The following is a 16,039-nucleotide window of genomic DNA, read 5'->3' on the forward strand; positions in this document are numbered from 1 at the left end:
AGAGAGAAATGGGGAGAAGAGGGAAGACAGACAGGGCAAGAGAAAGATAGACACCTTCAGACCTGCTTCACCACCTGTGAAGCAACTCCCCTGCAGGTGGGAAGCCGGGGACTGGAACAGGGATCCTTATGCTGATCCTTGCACTTTGTGCCACATGCGCTTAACCCACCGCGCTACCGCCTGAACCCCAACAGTGTCTCCTTCTTATGTCTTTCTCTACTCTTCTGGTCTGGTTCATACTCCCACAATGACTGTCCTGCCGAAAAGATGACATTAGTCTGTTTCGGCATATTCTCTGCCCTTGTGATGTCGTCTACTTTCCTACCTCTGTTTCCTGACTGTGTGCTACTAAATCCTCACCTGGCTTCTAGGCTTGGTAGCCCTTTTCCACTTTCATGCCCTATCGAGGTGCAATCTTTTATTGGCAGTATTATCTCTGCACCAGAAAAAGATTAAAATTTTTTTTTGTCTTTCTTTATTGGATAGAGACAGCCAGAAATTGAGAGGGAAGGAGGTGACAGAGAGGGAGAGATACAGAGAGACACCTGCAGCCCTGCTTCATCACATGCAAAGCTTTCTCCCTGCAGGTGAGGACTGGGGGGGGGGGTCTTAAACCTGGGTCCTTGTGCATTGTAACACATATACTCAATCAGGTGCACCACCATCCAGCCCTCCTCACTTTTTTCATTGGGGGTGGGTGTTAATGGTTTACATTACAGTTGTTGACACATGGGTACAATTTCCTGTTGGTATGCTTTAAAAACCCCTTCTGTTTCATTTGGTTTAATCCCCCCTGCATTCTATTTACATAACACTGTATTCTATTTACATAATCTCTGTTAACAAGCACCACTTCCCTCCAGGGCATTGGTGGTTCAGTGGTAGAATTCTCACCTGCTCCGCCCCCTCTCCTTGTCATACCCTGATTTTCACCAGTCACTTTTCTCTCCACCCTCTCTGCGTCGCATTCTGTTCCCACCCTACTGGGCTAGTATATTTATAAGGACAAGATCGTTTGTAGTTTTTAATTTAGCTTAGCTCGGCTTAGATTGCACTGCGTCCTGCATGAATAAAGAGATAATGCGTACAACCCAGCCATGAGTCCCGGGTCGTCTGTTACCCGCCCGTGAAGCCAGCCCGGTGAAAACAACAATTTCCTATCTCCCCACAATAGATGTCTGCAAAATACTCAAGGCTAGTAACCCTTACCTGTTAATGCCATTCCACTCCCTCCTTGTCTCTAGGGTGTATTCTGAGAAAGCTGATGAGAGCCTGATGAACAGTTCCTCCTTGCATCCTTTTCCTAGAAGCCTACAATATTTCCCCTTGTCCTTGCTTTTGGATAGTTTTACTATGATGCATCTTGGTGAGTGTCAATTTGGATTCAGGAACTTGAATATTCACTCAGCTTCCTGAATGTCTACATTTGGAACACTGTCCATGTGTGGACATTTATCCATTATGCTTTCTCTGAGTATGTTCTCTGCTCTTCTCTCCCTCTCTTAATCCTCAGGGATCCAAATAACTCTCACTTTCACTTTTCTGACAGAGTCTGCTATTTCATGTAGAATTGCTTCATTCTTCCTAAACCTTTTCTCTCCACCAGCTTTGAACTTACAAAGTATAAATCTTCTAGCCTGGAGTCTCTCCTCAGAGTCTCTCTACTTCCTAGGCCTACAACCTGAGCCTTAGCTTTATTCAAAGTGTTCTTCACGTGCTGTAGCTCTGTTCAGAACTTGTGTGTGTGTGTATGTGTGTGTGTGTGTGTGTGTGTGTGTGTGTTTGTAAATTCTTGGTGATCTTATCTCTTAGTTCTTGAATCTGTGTATGTTAAGCTGAGATTCTTGAGTTGCCTTCAGAAGAGAATTCTAAATTCTATATCTGACTTTTTCCCCCATATTGTTAGTCATGGTTTGGTTGATTCTGAATTTGCATATTAAGTTTGGTTTCTGTTATTCATCCAGGAGGTAGCACTGTGGCTATGTCATTTATCATGGTGAAGGTGGAGGGAAGAGGGCAAATCTGCCTGTCAGTAGCACCTATGATGACAAAATGGGGTCTTGCTGACATGTTTGTAAGTTCACTGGCCTCTATAAGTTCACTGCTCCAGCATGGACAGAACACAAGGCTTTAGTTTTTAGTTTTTTTTAGTTTTTTTTTTTTTTTAAGAAAAGAGGCTTTATATATTTATTTATTTATTTATTCCCTTTTGTTGCCATTGTTGTTTTATTGTTCTTTTGTTTTACTGTTGTTGTTACTGATGTCATTGTTGTTGGCTAGGACAGAGAGAAATGGAGAGAGGAGGGGAAGACAGAGAGGGGGAGAGAAAGATAGACACCTGCAGACCTGCTTCACCACCTGTGAAGTGACTCCTCTGCAGGTGGGGAGCTGGGGGCTCGAACCAGGATCCTTCTGCCAGTCCTTGTGCTTTGCACCATGTGCGTTTAACCCGCTGAGCTACCGCCTGACTCCCAAGGCTTTAGTTTTTTACCTTGATAAATTCCCTGACCTTCTTGGGGCCAAGCCTGTGCTTGATAGTTACCAAGATAGTGTTAGCTGCCAGCATAAGCTGTTTCTTTTATACTGAAAAGTTCTCCCTCACTCCTTTCTACTCGCACCTACATAATACTCAGCTATAAGAAAAGATGGATTCCATCTACTGCCACAGCAGGGATGGGGCTGGAGAGGATAAAACTCAATGTATTAAATTAGAAGGAGGACAAATACTAGATGATTTCACTCATATGAGGTATACAAAGGGACAAAGGAAGAAAGCAAAGGAACAGACAAACCAAGACAAATCTTTGGACCCAAGATTCTGAGTGCAGAACTAAAGGGGGAGGGGAGGGGAGGAAGAGTTTTAAGGGTGGAGGGGACCCAATGAACTAAGCTACTGTCCAGGTTCTGAAGGCCTAGCATAGTGCTGCATCCTCCTCAACTGAGGGAATTGCAGAAGTCCTCTCTGCTTTACCATAAGTGCTTAAAGTGTGGTCTTTGAGACAGATGTTCACAAAAGCTACACATTTTGGGGGTTGGAAGGTAGCACAGCAGGTTAAGCGCATGTGGCACAGAGTGCAAGGACTGGCATAAGGATCCCGGTTAGAGCCCCCAGGCTCCCCACCTGCAGAGGAGTTGCTTCACAGGTGGTGAAGCAGGTCTGCAGGTGTCTATCTTTCTCTCCCCCCTCTGTCTTCCTCTCTGTCCATTTCTCTCTGTCCTATCCAACAATGAACAACATCATCAACAACAATAATACCCACAACAAGGCTACAACAAGGGCAACAAAAAAGGAAAAAAATGGCCTCCAGGGGAAGTGGATTCATGGTGCCAGCAGTGAGCCCCAGCAATAACCATGGAGGCAAAAAAAAAAAAAGAAAAAAAAGCTACACATTTCATTTTAATGTTTATTTTTTAAAAAATGGCTGGCAGATCAATTGTTTAGGGGTTGCTCTTAGGGTTAGACTATATTTGTTTCAAGCAATATATCATTTTATTGGGGAAATACTAATATGTATTTACTGCCACTAGAGTTGTGACTTGGGGCTTGGTGCCTGCACAACAAAGCCACTGCTAATGTTGGCCATTTTTTCTTTCTTTCTCCCTTCCTTCCTTCATTCCTTTCTTTTTTTATAGAACAAAGAGAAATTAAGAGAGGGAGGGAAATAAAGAGGAAGAGAGAAAAAGAGACTTGCAACACTGCTTCACCACTTCTGAAGCATCCCCTCTATAGGTGGGGACCAGGGGCTCTTGCAAGGTTACCTGCATACTCAACCAGGAGCTTCACCACCTGTAGGTCTGATGTGTGTTTGAGCATGGTTGCCTGACACCCCCCCCCGGAAGCTCGTCTCAGTCTCCCATTGGCATGCCAGACTTGTGGTCGAGTGAGATGTGGCAAGTGTACTCAGTGTTCCTATCAGTGTCGCCACATCACCCACCCCTTCTCCCTTTTCTGGTGGGCTTCACCTTCCTTATATTTTTATATCCCTGTTCCTGCATCACCATCCATAGCCTTTTATTCCCTTGCTCTATTTCCCCTTATAAGGAGATATGGACCTCATTGGCCAGCTGGCTACTTCCCCCGCACAGCTACCCCTTTATAAATTTGTAAATGCGTCAATAAAGTTGTTCCGTTCCCCGCAACAGGACCCTAAACAGGTTTGTGTATCATCCACCACCATGGTATGCTGGAAGACCCCTTTAGCGAACTCGCTCCTGCCTTGTCCCCCCCAGCAAGGAATCCCAACATCTGGCGCCCAATGTGGAGCACCTCAACATCTGTCACCCGACTGTGGGGCACCTTTCCCCCACTGAGAACACTCCACAAGGCAGAAGAGGCCCGATGAGGCTACCAGGTGAGTTCCTCAAGTTCCAGACGTGGGATATCGGGCTCCTGAGACCTCAGCAGCTCCTGAGCCCTCCGCGGCCTGGGTCTGTCGAGTCACCGCAGGTCCTTTATTTTGTACCTCTTTCATTTTTGAGGCAAGGGAACCGTCACAAGGGACGTGATACAAGACTCGATAATTGAGGATCTCTGGCCAGGGCACTCCCTGGCATGATTCAAAGGTTGCATCCCCCCTGTCGATCCCCAACCACTGGTACAGGTGTCGGACCCACTCCTCAACTCTCCTCTTAAATTCAGAGGTCAGGCTTGCGTCTAGGGGCTGTACGTTGGCCAGCCCCAAAGTGTCTTTATCCGTCCATCATGGGCAATCTTCCCACAAGCCACCAGAACCCTCAACTTAAGTGCCTCCATGCCCTCCTAGAAACCCCTGGTATTAGGATCTCTAGAAACCAAGCCCTTTCTTTCTGGGATGATGTCATTGAGTTGCCCCCTGGCTACCCTCAGAGAACATCTACGAATCAGACACCTGTGTCTGGATAGCTTACTTAGCTCACGAAGAAGAAACAGAGAGAATTCTTGAATTCCCTTTACATTTCATGGTCATTATGGTGGCTCTCTGCCAATATGCCAACCCCATTGAATCAAAGCCCCTTGCCCCTGACACCAAGCCTTCCCCTACTAGTGGAAAGGTTGAATCAGACTTTGATGAAGAGGCAGCGATAACTTAAAGATAAGATCCCTTATCTTGCTGAGGCCTACACCACAACACCTCAGACCCCTATGGACCTCCCTCCATCCAAATCAAAATATCCTCCCCTGCCACCTTATGCTGAGCCTTCTGCCCTCTCTTGTAATCCCCCATCTTTGCCAGCCAATCCACCTTCTGACACGGAGCACCTGTGACACCTCCACAATCAGAACCTTCGAGACAATGCCATCTTGACCATGCCTGTTAATGTGACTCGTAACCTCTAGAGACCCCTCCTCTGGTACCCCTACAGCCCTGGAGACCTTAGGGAACTCCAACAAGCTATAAAGGAGAATGGCGTCCATGCCCCTTGGACCTGCTCCATCCTTGAGGGCCTAGTCCAAAAGCTGAACACCCTCTAGGACTGGTGAGATGTGGCCTGAGCCACCCTTCCAGGCCCCGTTTTTATAATGGGAAGCGTTCTCTCAAGACGAATGTCTCCAGCAGGCCCAAAGAAACAGACAAACTCAGCCCAATTGGGATTTTGAGGCCCTTTTCAGAACAAGATGATGGGATATTGGCCTCCAGCAGGTTTGGGCTGGATTTCCTCCAGGTTATTTTGACCATATCCAACTTTGTGCCCTCCAAGCCTTAGACCTCCTCAGGGTGCGACTCCCTCCTCTCTGGCCTCCCTTAGGCAGGAGCCTGATGAGTCTTTGACAAATTCATTACCAAAGTTAGGTCCACACTTGAGCATAAAATGCCCGACCCAGATGCACGAGACCTCCTCCTGCGCTTCATAGTATGGGAAGGGATGTTATCGGACTTTTTGTCAAGCTTGCCAGGGTCTTAAGGATGAGCACATAGACCGCTGGATTGTGGCTACACAGGACATAGGTTTCCACTCCCACCAGGCTGCCACCATGGCCCAGGCATTTGCAGTGTCATTAGAGGAACAGAAAGGAAAGGAGGGTTGTTTCCAGTGTGGGAGCTCAGACCATTGGCGGAAGAACTGTCCCAATCCCAACCCAAAAACGGGTTCTAAAGCTCCGCCTTTGCTATGTCCGAGATGTCAGAAGGGCTATCACTGTAAAAGGGACTGCTGTGCCAAATACCATAAAAACAGCACACTTCTGCTGCCTTTAAACTAGTTAAGGGGCAGCCCTCAGCCCCACCGCCAAGAGGGCCAGAAGCTAGTGTTAAGACTTACTGGGTAACCACCATAGAAGATTACCATCCCACCATCAGAATCAAAACAGGAGATAGATCCTTCAAGTGCCTAATAGATACCAGTGCAGATAAAACCATCCTAAGATGGCGAGAGGTGCCCCCCCAGTGGGAACTGACCCTGGGACCCCGTCTAATGGGAGTAGGCAGAGCCTCCCAAGCTCTCATCACCTGGGACGCCCTCACCTGGGGGGACCCAGATGGTACCACAGGGCACATTTGCCCCTTGGTAGCCGATGTAGCTACTAATCTCTTGAGCAGAGACAATCTTGAGGCCCTCGATGTCATTGTGACGACTAGTGAGAACCTCCTTAATCGAGGTCCTCCTTGTCCCCCTCTATCTAGCCATCACCCACAATCCTTTTAGTCATTGCTAGCTTTAAAACTCCCTGCCTCAACTGGATCTCCAATGACCCAGTCTGGGTTGAGCAGTGGCCTCTACCTAGGGAGAAACTGTCCAATCTTAAAGAGCTGATCCAAGAGCAACTTGCTCTAGGGCGCATCCACCATTCTCATAGCCCCTGGGATACACTGGTGTTTACCATCCAGAAAAAATCCAGAAAATGGCAGTTACTTCAAGACCTCCGCACAGTCAATAAGACGATGTGCATCTGGGGCTGCCCCCAGAGATGCCTACCTTTTTCTTCAGCCACCCTGACCAGGACTCCTGTCATAGCCATGGACATTCGAAATTGTTTCTTCTCCATACCCCTACACCCCTGCGACTGCAAAAGCTTTGCTTTCTCTGTACCAGTGCTTAATTACTACCCATCAGACAGGTTTGAGTGGCTAATCCTGCCTCAGGGCATGGCTAACAGCCCTACCATTTGCCTGGAGGCAGTGAAAGCTGCCCTACTCCCACATATAATTAAAGGACTTTACATTCTTGTATGGGAGGGACCTCATACCGATTCTATCTTCATCTGCTCAAAGGCGATAAGAATCCTGCCTCCTGCAGGCATCTGACACCCAGTGCCTCTCCCTCAGACAAGTTAATCAGGCCCTACGAGACCAGATATGACCCCTCCCTGCCTCTCCAGCTGCTGATCTTCAACACCTCCCCCACAGTGGTTGGCATGCACAGACCCTTAGAGTGGCTGCATACCCTGTGGGCGATGTTTCCCACCTTTTAACAGAACTAGATGCTCTTGCCTCTATGATTCGCTTGGGCAGAGAGCAAGCAATCCAAGTATTGGGAAAAGAGCCTGACGCCATCACCATTCCCTTTTCCCTCTCTGACAGGCAGTGGCTGATATGTAACCACATTGCCATCAGCCTGGAGGGATTCCCAGGACAATTAGACAACCACTACCCTCAAAACAGATGGGCTTCAGCCCTCCCCTGTCTGCCCTGCGTGGGTCCCAAACTCTTCCAGGACTCCCCTATCTCTAATGCCACCAACATCTTCCCCCCAGATTCTCTTTGAAGAACTCCCCGACAGTTACCCTCAACTTAAAGGCTTGCTCTTCATCACGACAGAGAGCCTTTTAATCTTTTCTAACCTTCTCCCCTAGCTCTTCCCCCTCCTTAGGCAGAGAAAAATCATCACATTTTTACACCAGCCATTTTTCTTGGCCATAAAGGCCTCTGTTTTAAATAAGACCCCTTCTAGAGCTAAGGTTTTTTTTTTTATTATTAAGACTATAAATATCCAGGGCACACAAGGCTTGCTGCTGGCCTGTGCATTTCCAACAAGAATGCCCATATCAGAATTTTAAAATGTAAGATCTAGTAAAGTTTTATATCCACCCTTACTCATAACCACTCAAAGGGTGTTACATAAGAAATAAAATGCAGCTAAAATATAAGAGTATGAAGTAATTAAATAAGCTTGTGATAAATCTATAATAAGTAAATTACTAAGATCCTAGCAGTAAACTAAGTTCTAATATTGCTTAAATTGTTAAACAGTGGGGAGTCGGGTGGTGGCGCAGCAGGTTAAGCGCACATGGTGCAAAGCACAAGGATCCCGGTTCGAGCCCCTGGCTCCCCACCTGCAGGGGAGTCCCTTCAAAGTAGTGAAGCAGATCTGCAGGTGTCTATCTTTCTCTCCCCTTCTCTGTCTTCCCCTCCTCTCTCCATTTCACTGTATCCTATCCAACAACGACGACATCAATAATCACAACAAGGGCAGCAAAAGGGAAAATAAGTAAATATTTTTAAAAATTGTTAAACAGCTTTAAATCATACTAAAGAGAAAACAATCATTTTATAGTTAAAAAGGCCTTCCAAAATTATATAAAGATATTTAAGCCAATTCGAATCATTGAGTTATCAATTCTAGTCAACTTCTAACTTGGTACAAGTTTTTTCTTCCAAGTGAACAGTTACAGCTGTGACAAGCCTTCACATGAAGAACCAACTGCTCATATGGTAAGATCTTAATATAAGAAGTTCCCCTATATGTAGTCCAATTTCAGCTTATGTGACTTAACAACAACATTCTTATGTTTTACTCATGGGTATGTACTGACCCCTAAACTCACTCATATCCCTAGTTTTTTTATACTCTCCCAACATACAATTAGAAATTTTGAAACTACCCCCAGTGCCTCTCATTGTTTTGTGTGTGCCTCTCTCCAAAGACCCATTCTTGCTGCTATACCCATACCAACCTTAAAGGCTTACAAGTGTGTTTCCCAGATTATCCTATAGCCCAGCTTAAACACATTATTAATACCTGCTCCTCCTGTGCCTCCCTTATCAGAACACCCGGGATCCAAGCCCCAGAGGTCAACTCCTGTAACTTTAAGGCCAATGCTCTGTGGCAAATCGACGTCACCGATATCCCACAGTTCGGCAGGCAAAAGTATGTCTTTGTAACTATAGATACATACTCCAAGTTCATCTGGGTTACAACTCAAACTGGTTAAAATACCAAGAGACTTGTGTCCCATGTTATCTAGTTTTGCCATTATGGGCCTCCCCTTTCAGGTCAAAACTGATAATAGTCCTGCTTTTACTAGCCAACAATTCAAAGCCTTTTGCTCACTTTGGAGTATTACTCATACCACAGGTATTCCTTACAATCCACAAGGCCAAGGTATTATCGAGAGGGCTCACCAAACCCTAAAAAATCAATTAATAGAAGAAAAAGGGGGAATACACCCCCCAAATGTTCAGCTGGCCATGGCTCTCGCTATACTTAATCTCTTTAATATTTATAAAAATTCTGAAAAAAGCCCTATAGTTAACCACTGGCAAACTCCCCACTCCCTCCCTACTACAATAACGGGAGCTGCCTAGAGTGGGTCAACTACTATGGAGGATGCCATTGGTCATGTAATATTCATGGGTTCCCCAATGCTTACAACCAATATTATAGCTCATACAGGCCCGAGAAACAGTATTTCTCTGGCCTAGGTTCCATCAAGTTCACCATCCATGACCCATGGGATAACAGATGGGTTAATGGAGTTATTGGAAAACTATACTATAGCACATTTTCCTCCTCCCCCATAGCCAGTATTTTTGTCTCCTGACAGCTGATCCCCATCCCTAGAGCCGTCCAAACCCACAATAAGATAACCCAACAAGAATAAGCCATCTCTCATGCTCTCGCCTCACCACCCAGCCTTGACTTTCATCTTGGCCTGCATATCAGTGCTATGCCATCTCTCTCTTGAACCAATCCTCCATCCTTCCCAAAACTTCCAGCTGCTTCCTATGCGCTTCCCTCAACAGGCCTCTCCTCACCGCCACACCACTGAACAATACTCTGTTGGATCTTGCTAGTTTACCTAACCCCTCCTCCTCTGCTGAACTGCCACCTCTCACTTCTATCCCTCTCTACACGAAAGCTATCAGCCCCAACTTCACCCTTGTGTGGTGTCTATTGACCTCTTTCTCCTCTCCCAACATTCCCCATTGTTCAAAGAATCTCTCCCTATCCTCTAATGGGTAAGCCCCCCCTTTATGTTCCGGTGTTAACTTTACCTTGTCTTTCCGTATCAACTCCTCATCACCCGGCCCCTGCCTCCTAGTCTCTCTCATTCCACAGCTCACCTTAACGAACAAGGCGAATTCCAGTGGCTGACCTCCCTCACCAGAACAAAATGAGAGGTGTTCCTCCCTATGGTCATCAGCATCGGGCTGACTGCCTCTATTGGACTTGCTGGCAGTGCCCTCGGCCACTCCCTTCACACAGCTGAACTCCTGGAAGAACAACTTCAGTAATCCCTAGACTTCACAGCCAAAGACTCTCCATGAACTCAGTCGTGATTTAAAAAATGGTTTGCTCCCTCAGCCCTGGACTCTTGGATGTCCTCCCCCATGTTATCTTGGATTCTTCCCCTCCTGACATCTCTCCTTGCTCTCCTTGTCGCCCCATGCATCCTGCAGTTCCTAAGGAACGACCTCCAGGACATGGTCCGGGTGACAGTCCAGAGAGTCTCGGTTCAACCCTACTTTCTTAGCCCCACGGCTGACTTGGAAGTCATGGCCAACCTTCTTTAACAAAAGAAAAAAGGGGGAATTGTGAGTCTGATGTGTGTTTGAGCATGGATGGCTGACCCCCCAGAAGCTTGTCTCAGTCTCCCATTGGCATGTCAGCCTAGTGGTCGAGCGAGATGTGGCAAGAGTACTCGGGGGAATTCCAGCCTTCCTATCAGCCAAGCCGCATCACCCACCCCTCCCCCCTTTTCTGGTGGGCTTTGCCTTCCTTATATTTCTATTTCCCTGTTCCTGCATCACCATCCATACCCTTTCATTGCCTTTCTCTCTTTCCCCTTATAAGAAGATATGGACCTCATTGGCCAGCTGGCTACTTCCCCTGCACAGCTACCCCTTTATAAATTTGTAACTGCATCAATAAAGAGGTTTGTGTACTGTCCGCTGCCATGGTATGCTGGAATGTTGGGCAGTACGCCAGCTTCCCCCTGCTTAACTCTGAGGTGTATTTACATAACCACTGTTACCTAAGAACCACCCTGCCTGCAGGGCATTGGTTTAATCCCCACTGATTCATACTTTCCTATTGCTCTTCCCCCTCTCCTAGTCACACCCTGATTTCCACCACTCTCTTTTTGCTCCACCCTCTCTACGTCACATCCTGTTTCCACCCTACTTGGCAAGTATAAATACAGCTGCTCTTCTGATTAAACACACTTGGAATTGCCTTCTGGCTCTGAGAGTCCCAGAGTCCCTCTCCTGCGATGCTAGCCCCGCACGAGTTCCTGATCCCTCTCCCATGCAGCAGCCTAGGTTGGCTCCAGTCGAGTTCTCTCCAACCCAGAGAACACTTGCTTGGGAAGAAGCACCCTCAGGCTATCCTGGCACTGGAAGACCCCTTTAGCACTTGCTCCTGTCTTGTTCCTCCTGAGGAATCCCAATATCTGGCACGCAATATGGGGCATTCCAACAACCACCTGACCACAAGGAAATGCTAGTCTATAAGACTATTGTCACAGGCGTACAGTCTCACATCTCCCCAGGACAAGTATCAGCACCCCTCACCCACTACCAAATTATTATTTCTCTCCACTATGGACACTAGGTTCCAAGCCCCTGTCAACTTCTTCCCATTTCCTCCTCCTTTCTAGTCCACGGGTAGGCTGAAACAGACCCTAGTCTATTGCTGTTCCCCCCTCCCCCTTGTATTCTCCCTCTCCTTGTGTCTGTGAGTGGTATCATCTGGTATTCACTCTTCTCCTTCTGGCTAAACCTTTTAAAATCAAGTCTATTTAAGAGCCAGTGTAATATTTTCATGGTAAAAATCAAGCCTATTTCTGTGAGGATCCAGGTTCGAGCCTCCCGGCTCCCCACCTGCAGGGAGTCGCTTCACAAGCGGTGAAGCAGGTCTGCAGGTGTCTATCTTTCTCTCCCCCTCTCTGTCTTCCCCTCCTCTCTCCATTTCTCTCTGTCCTATCCAACACCGAAGACAGACAACAACAATAATAACTACAACAACAAAAACAAGGGCAACAAAAGAAATAAATATTAAAAAAAATAAAATAAAATAAAAAAATCAAGCCTATTTTAAAGGAATAAAAGTTGAAAGTAATAAGTCGTATCTATTTAGTTACATGTCCAAAATACTTTTTTCTGCATTATTACAATGACCCTTTGAGGTAAGTGTTAATATGTTCATTACCATCTTACACACAAGATTCTGAAACATATGTTAGGGAATTTGTTCAGGTTCAGAACAAGGAAGCAGTGTAATTTGAACTCAGGCAGACTATCTTCTCTTGCTGCTATGTTCTTTCATGTTTCTAAATAACAGATCAGCAACGCAGTACTTAGTAAGTATTAAACATAAGTCTCTGTTCCTAGAGAAAGAAGGTAGGAAAACGAACCCTACAATGGTACATAAATCCTAAGTATTTCATTTTACCTGTCCGAAAGTTGGCCAAATATCACTGCTCCCAGCATGATTCCAAGCATAAATGTGGACTTGATCAGCTTTGATAACAATTCTTGGCTACAGACCAGATCCCAATTGGTCACCACATTGTTGTCCCACTTGCTCTTGTCATAGATGTAGCCATGCATGCAAGGGTGCTTAGTCCTAAAGCCATTTTTATCAGAGCGGGAACTCAAAGTCTTGTTCTCCTTATGTGACATTTCACACTCTGAGAGATCCCAGACCTCACCATTCTGCAGCTGCACTGTAATGTGATTTTCTTGGCCTCTGGAAAATAGAGTCAAGAGATCATCCACTCTCTTCCTAGAGATATTATTGAAAAGAACTTGACTCACATTACCTGGAGGCCTGCAGGTATGAAAAGGTTCTATTGTCATTAACAAAGAAGCAAAGTAATGAATACCACAAGATATGTTCTGTACGGCACATATGAAATAGAAGAATAATTGGAATCTGTAAAGAGAAGAAGAGTTAGTTAATGGATTTGGTCTTTTGGTTGGAAAGGAAGAGAAGAAACTATCAAGGGTCTCTACCACCCTTAGCTTTCTGCACAGATGATAGATACAGAAAGAGCTTTATTTTCTGTCGCTACAAGCCTGAAAGCCCTGAAAATCAAACAAACTGGCTAAATGGCAAGGCTAAATGGATTCTGGAAACAGTATGTTGGGGTGAAGGGAGATAGCATAATAGTTATGCAAACAGACTCTCATGCCTGAGGCTCCCAGGTCCCAGGTTCAATCTCCTGTACCACCATAAGCCAGAGCTGAGCAGTGCTCTAGTAAAGAAGAGAAAAGGAGAGGAGAGAAAAGGAGAGAAGAGAGAAGGGAGGGGAGGGGAGGAGATAAAATAAATAACTTGGTCCTTGTTTAGGTATGTTACTATGTATGACCTGTTTACCAAAGAACTTAAATAGCTGCTAGTCTGAACTGGGCCCAGAATAAGAAAAGGATTCTGTCACAGGTCCAGGCTGCCACACAAGCTGTTATACCGCCTGAGCCACATAACCCACTGGGTAGTTGAAATGGTAGTGGCAAGTAGGAATGCCCTCTGGAACATTCAGCGTGCCCCTATAGAGAAGTCACAGCACAGACCCTTAAGATTTTGGAGCAGGGGGCCCAGGTGATGGAGCACCTGGTTAGGCGCACACATTACAGTGCACAGGGTCCCAGGTTCAAGCCCCTGGACTCCACCTGCAGGGTGGAAGCTTCATGAGTGGTGAATCAGGGCTGCAGGTGTCTCTCTGTCTCTCTCCCTATCTCACCCTCCCCTTTCAATTTCTCTCTGTCTCAATCTAATAATAAATTAATAAGTAATCGTTTTTAAAAAAAGATTTTGAAGCGAAGTCCAGCCACTCTCTGCAGTTAACTGCTCTCCTTTGGAGAAAGAGCGCTTGGCTTGCTACTGGACCAGCACAGAAGCTGCACATGCTTCATCGTGGACCACAGAGTAATCCTGCACACTGAGTGGCCCACTATGAACCGGGTGTGGTCTGGCTCATGATGTCACTTAGTTGACTGTGCACAATAGCACTCAAGTGGAGCAGCATTTACATGTCCGAGTGACTATGTCCTGAAGCCTTAAGATAGAATAAAAAAGCGGTCTGGGGCTGGGCGAGGGTACACGTGGTTAATTTAAGCATACAGCTTAGCATGAGCAAAGCCCCAGATTCCAGCCCTGGATCCCCAACTGCAGGGAGTAGCTTCACAAGCAGTGAAGCAAGTACTGCAAGTGTCTCTCTGTCTCTCCCTCCCCTCTTTCTCAACATTCTCTGTCTTATCAAATAAAGAAAAGTGGTCTCATGCCCATGGCCCTGTCTCTCGTGACATTGCCTTCATTTTTATATTCAGATTGAAACTTTCTAAAATTGTCTGGGATAAGATTTAGCATGATTATCTATGTCTTTAACAAACTTTAAGTGTACATTCTTATTGGTTACAACAACAGATCCCTAGATCTTACTGGTCTCACTTAACATTTCAAAAGCTAGGCCTATTGAGTAATAATACCCCATCTACACCCCAACTTCCTGTCCCTATGACCACAATTCCAGTCTTTGAGCTTATGAAGTTAACCGTGTCACATAGCTGATAGGAGTGGGATTAGGCCACAGTTATGATACCCTCAAGATTCATGCCTGTTGCTGGTTGCTGCATATTGTAGATTTTCTTTTTTTAATTGTTTATATTTTGTTTTATCTTTATTTGCTGGATAGAGAGAGCCAGAAATCGAGAGGGTGGGGATAGAGAGGGAAAGAGACAAAGAGACACCTGCAGCACTGCTTTACCATTCGCAATGCTTTCCCTCTGCAGGTGGGGAGGGGGGGGTTTCAAATCCGGGTCCTTGCACACTGTAGTATGTGCGCTCAACCAGCTGTGCCACCAGCCGCCATCACCCCCCTTTTTTCTGTCCTTCCTTCTTTTTTTCTTTCCTCTTTCCTTTTTTCTTCCTTCCTTCCTCCCTCCCTTCTTTCCTTCCTTCCTTTTTCCAGATCTCTAGCATTGGCTATTATTGGTGGTGCCTAAGATCGAACCTGGGGCCATTTGCACGCAAGCTTGGTGTGCTACCCACCGCACGGCCTCCCCAACCTTCCTTTCGTGTCAAAGGCTGTATGGTATCCCCGGTCCGCATCCGATGGCGCGAGAACCCCACCCCCGCACCCCCGCACCCTCCCGCAACGGAAAGAAACTGGCGCCCACAGCGCAGCCCCCACGCCCGGCTCCCTACCTGCCGGAGTGCCCCACCCGGTCAAAAATCCGCTCCAGGTTCCTGGGGGTCGCGGCGCCGGGGCCTGGGCGGCGCGGAAGCTGCTTCTCGCCCGCCTCCGGGGTCTTGGACACCCAACCGGCCGCGTCCAGGAGCACCCGGGGGGGCCCGCCCGGCCTCCCCGCAGTGCCGGCGCCCGGACCCGCCGTGCTGGGCCTCGCTCCGCCGGGCGACGAGCCCCTCCGCGCCGCCGGCTGTTCCGGGAAGGCGGCGTTGTCCTGGGACGGCGGCCGGCGCCCGCGGAGCCACTGTTTGCGCGCCAAGTACTGGTCCAGCTCCTCCGCCTCCCAGGAGGGCCGCAGCTTCCCGTCCGGCCCGCCTTGGCCCCAGGGCAGGGTGGTCCAGGAGTCCGCCATCGCCGCCCCCCCAGCCCGCGGCTCACGCCGCTCGGGGCCGCCCCCCAGCCTCGAGCCCCGCGCCCCGCGCCCCGCGCCCCGCGCCCCGCGCCCCGCGCCCCGCGCCCCGCGCCCCGCGCCCCGCGCCCCGCGCGGTCTGCTCTGCAAGGTGCGACACCTGGGCGTGTGTGTATGACCCTGACGCCTTTTGCAGCCCGTATGTCTCCAACTTCCATTGCTGACTGAAGTCTTGAATTTTTTTTTAAAGTATTTATTTCCTATTTGTTGTCTTTACTGTTTTTATTGTTGTAGTTACTATT

The 16,039-nt window shown here is 47.4% G+C and overlaps 1 protein-coding gene across 5 annotated transcripts in view; it reads right to left on the bottom strand.

The window, feature by feature from the left end:
* Positions 1-15,752, bottom strand: part of SLC22A16 (solute carrier family 22 member 16) — a 31,911-nt gene extending 16,159 nt beyond the window's left edge. For all 5 annotated transcript variants that reach the window (XM_060190627.1, XM_060190628.1, XM_060190629.1 and 2 more), the window contains exons 1-2: positions 15,346-15,752; positions 12,592-13,074 (exon numbers count right to left, since the gene is read on the bottom strand). In XM_060190627.1, coding sequence (XP_060046610.1) covers positions 12,592-13,074; positions 15,346-15,740 — 878 coding nt within the window. In that variant the 5' untranslated portion in view covers positions 15,741-15,752. The remainder of the gene's footprint in view (positions 1-12,591; positions 13,075-15,345) is intronic.
* Between the last annotated feature and the right edge of the window lie 287 nt (positions 15,753-16,039).

The sequence above is a fragment of the Erinaceus europaeus genome, chromosome 4 (assembly GCF_950295315.1).
Source record: "Erinaceus europaeus chromosome 4, mEriEur2.1, whole genome shotgun sequence".
NCBI classification, from domain to species: Eukaryota; Metazoa; Chordata; class Mammalia; order Eulipotyphla; family Erinaceidae; genus Erinaceus; species Erinaceus europaeus.